Raw genomic sequence first — 14,925 nt, 5'->3', positions numbered from 1 at the left:
ACGTTGCCCACCGCTGTACATGTAGTATCTCATTGTGAACGGAATGACCATGACATAAGGTAACATTACAAGGGGGAGGGCATTCTACGCTGCGGCACATCTTGTTTGTTCAGTCAGTTTAATCGCGAAATAAAGTTCTCAAGTCCCACGTTTTGTCTGTGTGTGTGTATTTTGCATGCAATTCCCCTATAAGTCTCAGGGCAAAAATCAATTTTGCATGACGTTTGTTGTATGTGTTTTTATGTAATAGCCACCACTAATCTGTGACCTTGCATCGAACGTAGCCGTTGCTTATGTTCAAATTTTCTTGGTAATGCAAAAATCGAATAACTATACATCAATCCGTGATTCACACAGACGACAGCTAGCGCTCTATGCATAAACTTCGTATTCAGCACGCTGGACGAAAACAAGGAGGTTTAAATATAGTCAAGGGACAACCAAAGTGCAGTGTTAAACTCATACCGACGATGGGGATACTTAAGAATATGTTTACTTCTGTGAAGGTAAACATAAAAATCAACAAAACATCTAAGTAGCAACGTCGTAATGTCCTTGGTATATCCAAGATATTTACCCTCCTTGGTATATCCGAGCGCAAAGCAACCTAAACACATATGATACATGTATTTCATTCTGCCCGGTCGCGCGTTCCAAAGCGGAGGTCGTTGACCCCATTTCGAAGGCAGTGTTCGGTGTTCCACTAAGCGGCCTGCAGCTGTTCGCTACGGTCATTGACCTGCGGCCGTGGAATGAACGTGATTTTAAAGTTCCAAACGGGTTCTAAAGGGATTCTAAAGTTCCAAACGGGTTCTAAAGGGATTCTTAAGTTCCAAACGGGTTCTAAAGAGTGAACCAGTCAGAATTGCCTTGAAGAAGGTGACAGAGGGTCACCGAAACGTCGGTTGAATAAATCCCTTGGTTGTGTAAAAAAGAGTCTTTTTCTCCGGGTTCTAAAGGGATTCTAAAATGCTATTTTGAGCTTAAAATGTCAGTTTTTTCACCAGTTTTTGCCGCATAAAACCATTTTTTGCATCTATATGGGATAAGACGACCATGGTGCAGTATCGTATGTACAGGCTCTAGTTTTGTAGATATTCATGTTTTTTATTTGTGCGGAGAAGACGAATTACTGTTTATTGCAAATATCTGCAGATTCTAACATTACACGAGGAGAAGTGTTCAATATCCTTTTCCACTGCGAACTAGCACAGACCGGAACCTGTAGTCATCTTTGATACACAAACCTCATTAGATATCTCTAAATGAGTTGTGGCAGTGCTACTGCCACTGCCACTTTTTGCACATCGATTATATATTCGCCGAGAAGTCTGCTTTACAGTATTGATGCGCTGTAGCCATGAATGTTCGTCTACAACTACTTGTAAGAAAACTGCGTCAGCTTGAAGAAGATGGAATCTCCTATCAGATGTAAGGACGAGCTGATTCCCTTCTCTGCGCCTGTTTTGATACTATTTTCTATCATTACAATTGCAAGTGCAGTACAAGAGAATCAAAAGTTGCAAAATCAGGATGAGCCCGATCCTTAGCAGTATCCATCTGTGCCAGACTCGGAATCTGTCCTTGATCACACCGTACGGGTCATATCTCACTCCATTGCCAAAGAGGTTATCTATAAGTTCCTTACTCAATGTTCATTTAGAGATATCTAATGAGGTTTGTGTATCAAAGATGACTACAGGTTCCGGTCTGTGCTAGTTCGCAGTGGAAAAGGATATTGAACACTTCTCCTCGTGTAATGTTAGAATCTGCAGATATTTGCAATAAACAGTAATTCGTCTTCTCCGCACAAATAAAAAACATGAATATCTACAAAACTAGAGCCTGTACATACGATACTGCACCATGGTCGTCTTATCCCATATAGATGCAAAAAATGGTTTTATGCGGCAAAAACTGGTGAAAAAACTGACATTTTAAGCTCAAAATAGCATTTTAGAATCCCTTTAGAACCCGTTTGGAACTTAAGAATCCCTTTAGAACCCGTTTGGAACTTTAGAATCCCTTTAGAACCCGTTTGGAACTTTAAAATCACGTTCATTCCACGGCCGCAGGTCAATGACCGTAGCGAACAGCTGCAGGCCGCTTAGTGGAACACCGAACACTGCCTTCGAAATGGGGTCAACGACCTCCGCTTTGGAACGCGCGACCGGGCAGAATGAAATACATGTATCATATGTGTTTAGGTTGCTTTGCGCTCGGATATACCAAGGAGGGTAAATATCTTGGATATACCAAGGACATTACGACGTTGCTACTTAGATGTTTTGTTGATTTTTATGTTTACCTTCACAGAAGTAAACATATTCTTAAGTATCCCCATCGTCGGTATGAGTTTAACACTGCACTTTGGTTGTCCCTTGACTATATTTAAACCTCCTTGTTTTCGTCCAGCGTGCTGAATACGAAGTTTATGCATAGAGCGCTAGCTGTCGTCTGTGTGAATCACGGATTGATGTATAGTTATTCGATTTTTGCATTACCAAGAAAATTTGAACATAAGCAACGGCTACGTTCGATGCAAGGTCACAGATTAGTGGTGGCTATTACATAAAAACACATACAACAAACGTCATGCAAAATTGATTTTTGCCCTGAGACTTATAGGGGAATTGCATGCAAAATACACACACACAGACAAAACGTGGGACTTGAGAACTTTATTTCGCGATTAAACTGACTGAACAAACAAGATGTGCCGCAGCGTAGAATGCCCTCCCCCTTGTAATGTTACCTTATGTCATGGTCATTCCGTTCACAATGAGATACTACATGTACAGCGGTGGGCAACGTCAGCCCCGCTATACAAGTGGAGGTCGGACAGCGCCGTCAGGGTAAATGTACACACAAGGAGGTTCTCCGTACAACCTCCTTTATACTGGTCGGATAAATGTTTGATAAGGTACGTGGTCGGCTTGCACATGATAAGTCGGCGCGACGTAAATGTTGCAAGTAATCCTTTGAAGTTCGCATGTTGATTACGATTGACACGCTTTTGATGTGCGTGGGGGTGGGAATCATCGCAAAGCAACGTAAATGTAGATTTTTTTCATTGCTTGTTTTAAAAAAAAATCTTCGAAAAAAATAATAATACAAAGAAGACAATACTGGACTATGAAAAATGATCCTGCGGTTCAAAACATGTCTGGATCTTTTTTTGCCCTGAATTGACTTGAATAACATGAAAGATTGTCTGCGTACTTTTAGGATTACATGTAACGTTACATGCGGTATTGTGCAGACTGCAGAGGTCAGTATGATAGGCAACTGCGGGACGTTTTCGATATAAATTTGTCAATTTTTTGCGATCATGGTAACCAGCGATAAATAGCGATTTGTGTGAAATAAAGTCTTTGCCGTCTTTGCCGGCTTCAAGAAGTTGGACTAAAACATCCCTAGTTGGACCATTGATGTAGCAACCCGTCGTCAATGTCAACATGCATTTGATTGAAAAGCAACACGTGGCGTATTAAAACGGCCGCTAAGGTGCCGCACGCCTACATCGCGCATGGCATCGGTAAAAAATTACCCACGGCAAAAATGTCATCAGCAGAGTAGAATTGAAGTTTTTTTGTTATGTACATGTGTATATTCTTGATATGCAGCTTTTATTCTTTGTTTTCTCAAACAGCCCGTTCGGGCCCCGGCTTGGAAATGTGACCCTGGCATTAGCACGGACACTGTAACCACCGCCAATTTCATGTAGCCGAATTACGGACACTAGTGCAGACTTTCCTGATTAGATATGCAAAGAAGTTTCTATATTATTTCCTATTTTTAGCTTACATATGTTTTAAAAGTTGTTGCAGAAATGCCTCATCAATTATGCAAATAGTGTTCAAACTCACAAAATGTGTGTTTCTGATAATATTCATTTATCTTATAACGTTACATGTGTCACTAGCATAGATATTCTGTCACTTGTCACCAATGTATTATAATATTCAAATTGTCATGTTTTGCGTCAATCATAACAGTAAATGTTGCTCTTTGTATGTTTTATAATCACTGTGATAAAACGAAAAACACCGCCCAGCACCAGGCCCCACCCAAAGAAGCAAACTGCGCAACGAATTCAACTGTTCCCACGATACTTCAGAATTCACTCGTGATGGCCACGGGATCTGACACGTAGAACAATATCTAATATAAATGGGAGGGCGATTCTCCTTACAACCAGACAAGATACGGTTCTTCCAAGATAGTTAAGATTAAAGAGTGCTACTCTTAGCCATCCCCGACTAATGGGATCCATCACTGCCATATGCATACAGAAGTCGGGCAATCCGCTTGCTTCCTATTCAGAAACATCGGTCCCTATACTGAGATATAGATAGAGCAACAGGTGAACTGACCGATCGTTTGTACCACTTCACTTGTAAGGATTGCTGATAGAAATACAGACTTCTCACAGTAATTCCTGGACATTTCAAATTGACATTCTTTAAGCAATATGTCAGCTATTCAAAACCATGGAAAATATTAAAATGCGGTAGAAAAGTGCATCGAGAGGCATAAAGTCAATAACCTAACTGGGCCTGGCAACATTAATGCTAGGGTCACATTTCCCAGACGGGCTGTCGGGCTGTTTGCGGAAACGAAAAATCAAAGTGTGTATCAATAGATATCTTAGATAACTTTGGTAGGTTTTGTGCTTTTAATGGTATTTTATATCATACTTAACGTTCCCAAAGACTGCCCGGCCGGGCCCCGCATTGGAAATGTGACCCAAGCATAAGTAGGCACTACGAATAAAGAACCTTAGATAAAACTTAAACAACAGCATAAAAAGTGGACGATGCTACGCTAAGTCCTTACCTGAGAGTTTAGTTGTGTAGTCTTTCTTCCTCGGAACACAAAGGGCAAAAGAGACCGTCTGATATGCGCAAGAAGAGTTATTCCATCTGCGCATGCGAAGGTTGGTGAGAATAACTTGGGAGCGGGCCATTGTGATATAGGAGTGTTTTGGGCGTTACTGTGTGTTTTGGAGTGCGCTTTGGCGCAGAAGATATGTTTAGTCACTACGAATTCAGAGCGTTAGGTAAAACTTAAGCAACTGCATTAATAGTGGACGATGCCATGCCTCCATAAAAGTGTATCATCTCCTCACGAATGCTTTCTAATTCATGAAATACATGTACAATGAAAAATACCATCCGACACAGGCCCCGCCCAAAGAAACAAACTGCGCAACGAATCCAACTGTTCCCACGATACTTTAAACTACACTCATGATCGCCGCGGGATATGACAAGTAGATTTTTTAAAAGTTGATTGGAGAGCAATTCTTGCCAAACCCGAGAGAAAATAACTCTATTCCAATGAAGAATGTCACGTGTACAAACCCGACTACTTAAGTTTCATCGCTTTTACCCTTTATCACAATTCAAGTATCAATCTTCCTTATTAATTCTGAATATCATGCAACCATTTTGTTGGTTTTCATCATGGTCACTTACAGGTTGCAAATTATTTCTTGACTTATCCCGTGTCATGGACTTGTCCTGTGCGACGCCTCAACTAAATAAAACACTTTGTCCTTCCTGGTATAAAGGTAAAGATAGACCATGTGAAGGTAAACATTTTGCATTTGCTCGGAAATGTTGTCCCTCTTTAGGTATTCTCTTCATTTTTCTTTTTTTAGCGTGTAAAGTGCCTTTCATAAGGGCACAGCGTAAACGTTACGGGACAAATCAGGAACCGCGGATTTGAACTCAGACTGGCTTGGCAGACGCCTTACTGATTTCTTAGTGATATTATCATGGCAGAAGTAAAGAGTGCTACTTTGGTACTGTCTTTACAGTGAGGTAAGATCAACCCAGACACCTTCGCTATGGCAATAATTTTTAATTGCCACACTTATTTCCATTTAGGGCGAAGGTATCCAACAAATATGCATGTAGTTCAGCAATGTACAAATTAAAAGCACTGGCTCTGGCATTTTCAACATCTTCATATTCGTGTTGTATTTGCACAGATATAAAAACACAAGTATATCTATAAACTGAACAAAGAAGTACAATGTTTACTACTACGCATTCTTACATCAACCTCCTTCCATCAACCTTTCAAAGCTCTAATCTGTGATAACAGAGTGGCATACAGGAAGTCTTTTGAATGTCATCATAAAAGTGCCCGCGCCAACTTTGACATCGTATAACTGTCGAACGACATATGGTAGGACTACCAAACTTGGTGACTTTTCCTAAAATAAAGTTGGCAACAATATTATGATACTAGTATAAGTTTATCATTTTTCGTGTTGCCATGGCAACGGCTTTCTGAAAGGCATTTTATGCAAAAATCACAGATTCTTTTAAAACAATGATATTTCTTAGGTTTTCTTGCTCAACCACACTAGTTTTCCTACATGTATAGCATTATATGTAATTAGATGTAACTTTCATGATCTAATATTCATAATTTATGCTAATTTGATGACGTAGTCGGTCAAAATCCAAGATGGCGGACTAGTTTACACTATTCTAGGTATCAACAGGCTTTTTCGCCTTCAAAATCGTCAGTACGTGGCATTTTCTTAACCAGAAACATTTAGATTAACGTCTCTACTCTATTCTTAGTGTTTTTTGGGTCATAAGTGAAAAAAAAGTATTTTTGAAAATTTCAAAATGGCCGATCCAAGATGTGACGTCATTTAATGACGTCATTTTGACGTCAACGTAGTTACCATTTACGCAATATGTCTTGGTACACCTTAAAATCAACAATACATACTATTTTGTTTAATACCTTTTGATATTACGGGAATTCCCTATTTAGCCAATAAAATCACATCAATGACGTCATAATTACGTCATATTACGTCATAACGTCAGCAAAATTCTAGGAATTATAAAACTTTACATGAACATCACTCCCTGCAAATTTGAGAATGATACATCATACCGTTCAGAAGTTATGAGGGGGGCCGAATGATCCCCCCCCCCCCAGTCCCAGATATCCCAAAAAAGCCCAGTCTGGATAGGGTTAAATAGAACTCCGCTGGGTAACATATATCCGCCACCCAGAAAAAATGCGTCTAAAGAGATCTCCAATACAACGTCTCCCGTAAAATGCACAAGGCTTGTATATCTAAACTGTACATATATGGGAAGTGCTGCACTAGAGAATTTTTTTCTTCAAAGTGGCGGATATGTGTAATCCGGTGAATTACATTAGCTGCATATACAGCTTGTCACAGTGGTTTTGTATCCGCATATGGGGACATCAGTGGCCAATTGATGCCACCAACACATACAGTATCCCGACAAGTCTGGTGGCCATGAATATATGCACACGCACTGCGAAAAGGCTTCTTTCTGTGCTCATACACAGCCTTATGATTTGAGTTTTCGTACTCAAGATGCTCTTAGTTGCAGTTCTATGTATGTCTGCAAGCGTCAGCAGTTTGTTAGTGCAACATATATTATGAATTTCCGGATGGTGTCCTGGCATTTGTTACAGTACACACAAATATACATCATCTTCACATAGGTATTTTTTTTATCATCGAATAACCAGATATGTCCAGTAAGCGCGTCTGCCTAGTCAGCACATCGGTCGGTTATAGATTGTTTCGCTACATTGTCAGTTCGCTACAGTACTTTTCGCTACATGGCAAGTCGTTTCGCTACATGGCACAACGTTATTTCGCTACATGGTACAAGTTGTTTCGCTACATGGTCAATTGTTCCGCTACAATTGAAATTTTGAATGTTATTTTTCTAAATAGACTAGTAACAATATACATGGAAGGAACTCAAGTAAAAAAAAGTGGGCAAAGCGCGCCTGCAAACACTTGTCACCACGAAACACATGGATGGCCGCGTATCACAATCCGCTCGCTTAGAAAATCCGTACGTAAAATGCACGTGTATTTGAAATAAGTTTATTACCTTCGCCGAGAAGGTTATGCAGAGGGTAGCGTTTGTATGTATGTATGTATGTTTGTAAAGACCAGCATAACTCGAGAAGGCTAGGATGGATTGTCTTGATATTTGGTAGGTGGGTAGGTCTTGATGAGACTAGGAAATGATTAGATTTTGGGTACCCTAGCGGCTTGTTACGGTACTGCAGCGGAACTTCCTGTTTCGATATCTCGTGTTCTGGACAAGCTATGGAACTGATTTTTGAGTGGTAGATAGCTCTTTGGACAGAGAGTAAGTGGTATAGGTTTTGGCCCCCTAGCGGCTTTTTTGGAACTGCAGGAGCAGGTTTTGGTTCAGACTTTGAAAGGGAATAACTCAAGAAGGGCTTGATGGATGGTTATGATTTTTTATCAGTAGATAGTTTGAGTGATGATGTACATGATCAGATACTTATTATTCAAATCAGTATCTAATTTGCATAATCAATGGGGAAAGTTTATACATCCACCAAATTCCATGATAGGACTCTCAAACATGTGACATATGTAACTGAAGAAGAGAGAAATATTAATAGATATCAATTATGCAAATCAAGACCTCATTTGCATAATTAATGAGAAAATACCATAACTCAAGATGGGCTTGATGGATGGTAATGGTTTTTAGTATGTAGATAGCTTACGTGATACTTTGTATGATTGGATGATATTTATGCAAATCAGATTCTAATTTGCATAATTAATGAGACAATTTCAAAAACCTGCTGTGTTCCATGATATGACTATTCAAATATGTGACATTTGTTACTGAGGACTGTTGATAGATAATAAATATGCACATGTAGGCCTACTTTGCATAATTAATGAGAAACTACTATAATTCCATACAGGTAAATGATGGCAATTTCATAGTTGTGTCATTTGGAAGTTATGTGAATGTGAACATCGTTGAATCAAATTATGCTAATAAGGACCTCATTTGCATAATTCATGAGAAATGTTACTTTGTTAGCATAACCTTCTTTGTTAAGCTCATACTTTTGTTTTTTGGGTGAACAAGATCAACTGGTATGATTTATAATTGATGAGAAACACTCCTGATACGTCAGTCATAAAGGTTAAAATCATTTGGCGAAGGTATGAGGTCGTGGAACTCTAGTTTCTTCTGAATCCCTACTCACGCTGTATGAAACGTGACCGCCCGCCGTATGAAAATCATCGGGCTCACACCTTCATGCGGCCGAAAAAAATTCCGCGGATGTCCGATTCCATTAATTGACAATACGTAAATGTTTGTAGTAAAACCATTTCTAATGTTGCTAGTCTATCTGGAGAAATACCTTTCAAATGTACCGAAACAACTTGTACCAGGTCTTACAGGTCACTCAACCAGTATCCATAGAATGAAGACAAACTAGTAAATGCACTAGTGCTGTTATATATGGCTGCGCTTCCTTGTCGACTGTGCGTTATAAGTTGACTTCTTTTTCCGAGACAGTGCACGTGTAAGACGAAAGATCCCACTTTTCCTGCGTGAATGTGTAGGTTTTGCGATGAGAAGTGTAGTTTCCTTTTTGTCTGTAAACATGTGGAAATTTGGATGGAATTTGGTAGCGCCTTTCTTTCGTGATCGTAAAAGGGGGAACTTCAAATAAAAGGTGTGTCGTCTTCCACCGTGATTGATATGCAGTATTTATAAGGTTTGCACTCACCGTACTGGTAAGTTTTTTTTCTACCGTCCTCTCTCTATTTCAAGGGCACTAATTCTAACTTGCTAACTGCTGAGCGTAAATCAAAATCATCTAGTCCTCGATATATGTTTCCATGGAATATGATGTTTTGCATGCATTATCATGAAACCTTAGCTTGACCGTATCCATACTTAAATTATGACAGAAAGTTTGGGTGTACATATCGGTGATTCTGGACATTATGTCATGCCTGGGCCTGATACGGGTGTTCCGGACCGTGTAATAACTATCCGGATCACATAGGGTTCGGGAGGGTTATCACACAGGCTTCCATAGAATATTTCGAACGCATTTCGAGCGCGCCGGTTGCGCGGCCGTCGGAAATTCGAATACCGGATTCGGAGATTGGAATCAATGTTGCTACAGTTTCTTGTTCGAGGACACAAAACTCCCTCAACTTCTGGCGCATTCCGCATTGAATGTGTGTTTTCTCGGGTGGGTATGACCAAGGTATGACATAAATAAAATACAACACGGGGTATTCCGCATCACCCTCGGTCCCAGCCCTCCCGCGGGTCGGCTCCGGCAACAGTTTTTTTTTGCATTTCTTGTACAGATTTTTAAATGGATTTTTGCATTTTTTCAGGAGAGTAGCTTTATGGTTTGTTTTATGAGCACCAGTTGTGCTTTTCATTTATGTACATTAGGTAATTATTACAGTTAATGTTTTATTTTATGTATTCTATTTACATCTGTTGCAGAAGAGAACATATTCATTAAAGAGATTATTTCTGGTTAAAACAGTGCTTGCCTGTCGCATTTATTTGATATATACTTGTCCAAAATGTAAGGAAACAAGACACACACACCACTGTGCACAGTAGCCTGATACCGCAAACAAGTGAGGAGATTGATATGGGGTCTCCAAAGATATATATTAAAGCAGTTGTGTATTGGAGGGCAAAACAGATCAAGTGGTCAATACACATCCATGCATGCTCTTCAAGCAGAGGCAGGGCTTGTTTTGGACGTCCTTTATGCGGTTTGGCCAGGCCAAGTTTCTATTTGGCATTTCCAATCAGAATCAATACTGCTTTCTAATATGCAGTTTAAAATATATGCACACACGGTGCCCCAACAATGCCCTGCAAAGGCTACCTTAGATTTCTATTCTAGAAATTCTTATCACCTTTCTTTCAATACTTTCTTGGCATCACAAAGATAAAAAGGTGCAAGAATGACACAAGAATACTCACAAATGATAATGATGATAATTATAGAACTACACATAAACCTAAGATATTCATACTTTGTCTCACATGCAAGAATCTCTGCATGGGCATTATCTGTAACTCCTTTAAGTTACTATCACATTGGAGAAAGCAACAATATCTTGGATGCCAGCCTTGTTACCTTAAGTCCACTCCCACTGATCTCTAGTTAAAGGCACCCAGAGCACTTTATGTGGCTTCAAACTCAAATTAAAAAACTCCAGTTTTTAGCCATTTCTACACATAGTAAGTTTCAATAACACTATACCATGACATATCGATATTCAAGGAGCAAAGATGCGATGTCGCTGTGTGTTGAGCACTCAAAAAAAAATCCAAGCGCTGTCAGCGCCGCCGTTTTTGTTCTCAAATTTTCCGACTTCTTGGAACATGACGTCCCGTCGCCGGAACTTGCAGAGAACTGACCGTTCCAGTCGAACACAGGAATAACGCACAAGTACATGAGAGACGGACTTGGTAGTAGTTGGCAATGTGTTACGTAAGCTCCGTCCCCTTGAGTGCCCGAGATATTTTCTTTTTCATTTAGTTTTTTTCTTGGGTATTCATGTAGCCAATGCAGTGAGATATCTGTCCCAGATATGCATTGTCATTTCTGCTTGTCATTTCTGTCCCACTAGCACTGTTTTTGACGGAGGTGTTCCAAATAGAACAGGGGGTTCTATATGGTGTTCGACGGGAACGGTCCATTACCGACGAAAAAAACGTTTTGAGTTCTGTTTCAATCTAATTACACTAGGCGCGTGAAACTAAAGGGGTCATTGTGTAGCTTATTTTCGCGTGGCTTTTGAGCGCTTGTGACATGTAATCATCACGCAAATGTGGTAAACAGTGGCATTAAATGACAATTTCATAAAGATTACAGCAACTAGAATATTTCCAATTTTCAAGCCACATAAAATGCTCTGGATGCCTTTAACAAGGCTGACATCCAGGATAAGAATTTTTCATACTTCTAATTTGCTCAAATATGTGACTAAATATTTCATAATGTCATGCTATGTTTTACTCATAAATGGAATATATGTATTATAGATTTATTTGCCTCTTATATGACCTTTATATTTGTTATCTCACTATGGAATATCAGAAAAGAACATCCTCCATTTCTAGTGCCACAGGCCACACAAGCTTGTTTGACACACTCTCCCTACATAGTTATCTTATCAAACTTGACACCATCACCTCTTTAGCATCCAAAAGTTTATAAATCTAAACATAAGTACAGAAATAGATGTACCTTGCTTGCAACTTTAGCAACATGATGAGATTGTCACAACACACTGTCTGGTCAATGTTTTGATGGCAACTATAGAATCTGACAGATATGGCTCTTAAGCACAAAAACCTATGATATCCTGATTGTCCTTTGAGAAAAATGCAGTTACTGGAATTGTGTTGCTGTTGCTGCTGCCAGCCCGTGGAAGCTCTTCTTCATCAGTGTCACAAATATGTCACCTCCTAAAGCTTGATAGCCCAGGGTGTGAAGCTTCCTGGCTCAGCTGCAGGGAACTACAAAAGAAACATAGAAGTAAAGGACATTGTTAAGAAACAATGCAGCAGTGGATTTCAGTCTACTTTTCTCAGACCTTTGGTAGCAAGGCACAAGTTGTAAAAAGAAGAGTAATTCCCTACCTGGGCAGTAAACTGGTCCTCGCAGGCCATGCGGATACACTCAGCTGTTGCTGGGCTGTCCAGGCGGAATGTGCCCTTCAACCCGGCATCAGCCCTGGCAGAGTAAACGGCGTCTTTGATGGCGAAGAAGACAGAAGAAGCCAGGAAGAGTGGAGGCTCTCCAACAGCCTGGTGGTGGAGTAATATGAACAGGAGTTACTGATATTCATTGATGAAAAAAGACTGATCGCTTCAAACTGTCAGACTTCTGTAATTGTTAAACACAGCAATAGTTGAGGAAAGCCATATATTACTATAACATGGTTTTCAATCTATTCTACAGCCGGACAAGCCTCAGATAGCATCAACGTAATTTCTCACTTCTGCTATTTGTTTCACCTACCTGTCCCATTCTTTTCCTGCAACCATCAAGACATTGAATCGGTGAGGCATTAGATGACAAGCAACATGATAACCAGGATTACCTTGGATGAAAAGATTGCCTTGTCATTTGGTGCACCTCTCAGCAGGGACACATTGAAGTGAATGGGAATGTCAGCAAAGCCTGGTATCTTGTACATGCCAGGTCCTCGTGAGTACAGCACCCCTTCAGGTGAGTACACCTGCTCTTCCATGGTGAACAAGCCACAGCCCTGTACAAAAGCTCCTTCAATCTGGAGGACAATACAATCAATTACTGCATTCCATAAACAACAAAATTCATATAAACAAGTGAGTCAACAAGGCTGACATCTCACTGTACAATACCTAGTGATCCTGGTACAATGGTTATTGAATTACTATAAAGGCACAATACTAAATAATAAATTGCAAAATTGTAATTAAAAGTACACAATGACAGCAAACACTAAGATCAGGAGCTTACTGATGCTTGGAACGACTGGACTGTACTTAAATCATAAGTAATCCATACCTGTCCAATGTCAATAGCAGGGTTCAGGCTGTCGCCAACGTCCATCACAATATCTGTACGCAGAACCTGTCGGGTATGGCAACATCTCACCATGTCATGTAAGCAGTACATGTATGTAAAACATTACAGCACAAAGCCTTTAGATAAGTTATCGGTGGAATCAAGAGGAACTATGTTACAGTTGTACTCTTTTTAAGAACCCACAACCGAGACGGAAGTAAATTGTAACTTGTAATATTCATATCATCAAAAACCACTATTATATAACTTGCAAGTTTTACCGTGTGATCTCCAGTCAGGCAATCAATCTCGACCTCAGACACAGCTGCTCCGTAGCAGAAGTAGTTGAAGGGCCTCCCTTCATTCTTCTGCATGTCGTAATCTAGTCCTGGGGTCCTGCATGGACAACAATTCACAACTGTTACAATGTAAGTCTACTTAAGAAATATCTGGATTAGTCAAAGTAAAAAAGCACTGCTCTTGCTCATTACAATGCAGCAAAAGCACACAAACCTGTAGAATCCAGTGGCGGACAGACCGACTCTGTCAAAGTATGCTGCCCGCACCCAGTCATCCCAGGAGCCCTTCCCCATGTAGGGCTCCAGTCGCTGCAGGATGGTCTCACAGGCAATCTGAGAAACAACATGATATGGGTCAGCTGTGTCACACAACCACAGTGTAATTCGGAGGATATAAGAATACTGATCTACCACACATGACATCCTTAATGATTAAATCAACTATCATAGTATGGGAAATGAACATGACTGTGAGCAAGACGTGCTCTTTAGATTTATCTTTCTATAAGGCATGAAACAAAACATGGCACAAGAGGACTTTGGACCAGACCTTTACTGCCATTCCATTGAGATCTGAGCTGGCACTGGCAGCAGTAGGGGAGGTGTTAGGCACAGTGTTGGTGCTGGTCTCACTGATGTGGATCCTCGAGGTGGGAATCTTCAGTGCCCTGCAGGCCACCTGGACCATCTTGGTGTGCAGACCCTGCCCCATCTCTGTCCCACCGTGGGTCACCAGCACAGACCCATCGGTGTACACATGCACAAGAGCACCCGCCTGGGGGGAAATACAAAGTTAACACATCACACAAGGAACAGGGATAAGGAGGTAGATGCCCTGAATTAAATCTGTATTTATATAGCAATGTTTTGGCAAAAAATTCAAATACACACAGCAAATATATGATCAATGTGATCATTGATCATATATTTGCTGTGTGTATTTGAATTTGAATTTGTTACACCTAGATTCAAATTCAGATACACTGAGGGTTTCTAGTCGATAAGTTGAAGTAGCAAAACTTAATCACTTACATTTCTGGATAGAGCTTGCTGATACATATCAAAGAAAAGTTGTGGAACCTAGGAGGATCTGGTAGGTTATAACATCTTAACGTAGCGGGCAATGTGGATTTATGTGGTTTTAACACAGTGCTTGCCTGTCGCATTCATTACCTTCGCCGAGAAGGTTATGCAGAGGGTAGCGTTTGTG

General features: G+C 40.3%; 2 protein-coding genes across 3 annotated transcripts in view; one reads left to right on the top strand and one right to left on the bottom strand.

Annotated features, from left to right (window-relative positions):
• LOC136433417 (xanthine dehydrogenase/oxidase-like) overlaps nucleotides 1–14,925 on the top strand; it is a 79,692-nt gene that overhangs the window by 27,033 nt on the left and 37,734 nt on the right. The window lies entirely within an intron of this gene.
• Nucleotides 10,829–14,514, bottom strand: LOC136433416 (xanthine dehydrogenase/oxidase-like). Its single transcript, XM_066425607.1, has 7 exons — nucleotides 14,266–14,514; nucleotides 13,930–14,048; nucleotides 13,698–13,812; nucleotides 13,417–13,482; nucleotides 12,968–13,156; nucleotides 12,504–12,671; nucleotides 10,829–12,380 (listed from the first exon to the last, which is right to left on the bottom strand). Exons 1-7 carry the CDS (start codon nucleotides 14,425–14,427, stop codon nucleotides 12,330–12,332), a joined length of 870 nt encoding a protein of 289 aa, XP_066281704.1. The 5' UTR covers nucleotides 14,428–14,514; the 3' UTR covers nucleotides 10,829–12,329.

This window comes from Branchiostoma lanceolatum, chromosome 4 (assembly GCF_035083965.1).
Source record: "Branchiostoma lanceolatum isolate klBraLanc5 chromosome 4, klBraLanc5.hap2, whole genome shotgun sequence".
NCBI classification, from domain to species: domain Eukaryota; kingdom Metazoa; phylum Chordata; class Leptocardii; order Amphioxiformes; family Branchiostomatidae; genus Branchiostoma; species Branchiostoma lanceolatum.
Note: the sequence above shows the minus strand (reverse complement) of the source record. Positions and strands in the feature narration are given on the sequence as shown.

Excerpts from the sequence above, each read along its gene's own strand:
- LOC136433416 (XM_066425607.1), bottom strand. The coding sequence starts at position 14,427 with ATGGGGCAGGGTCTGCACACCAAGATGGTCCAGGTGGCCTGCAGGGCA. Across the intron at positions 14,049-14,265 it reads TCAATGGAATGGCAGTAAAG|ATTGCCTGTGAGACCATCCT; the intron begins GTCTGGTCCAAA and ends GTTGTTTCTCAG. Across the intron at positions 13,483-13,697 it reads GCCTGACTGGAGATCACACG|GTTCTGCGTACAGATATTGT; the intron begins GTAAAACTTGCA and ends CATACCCGACAG.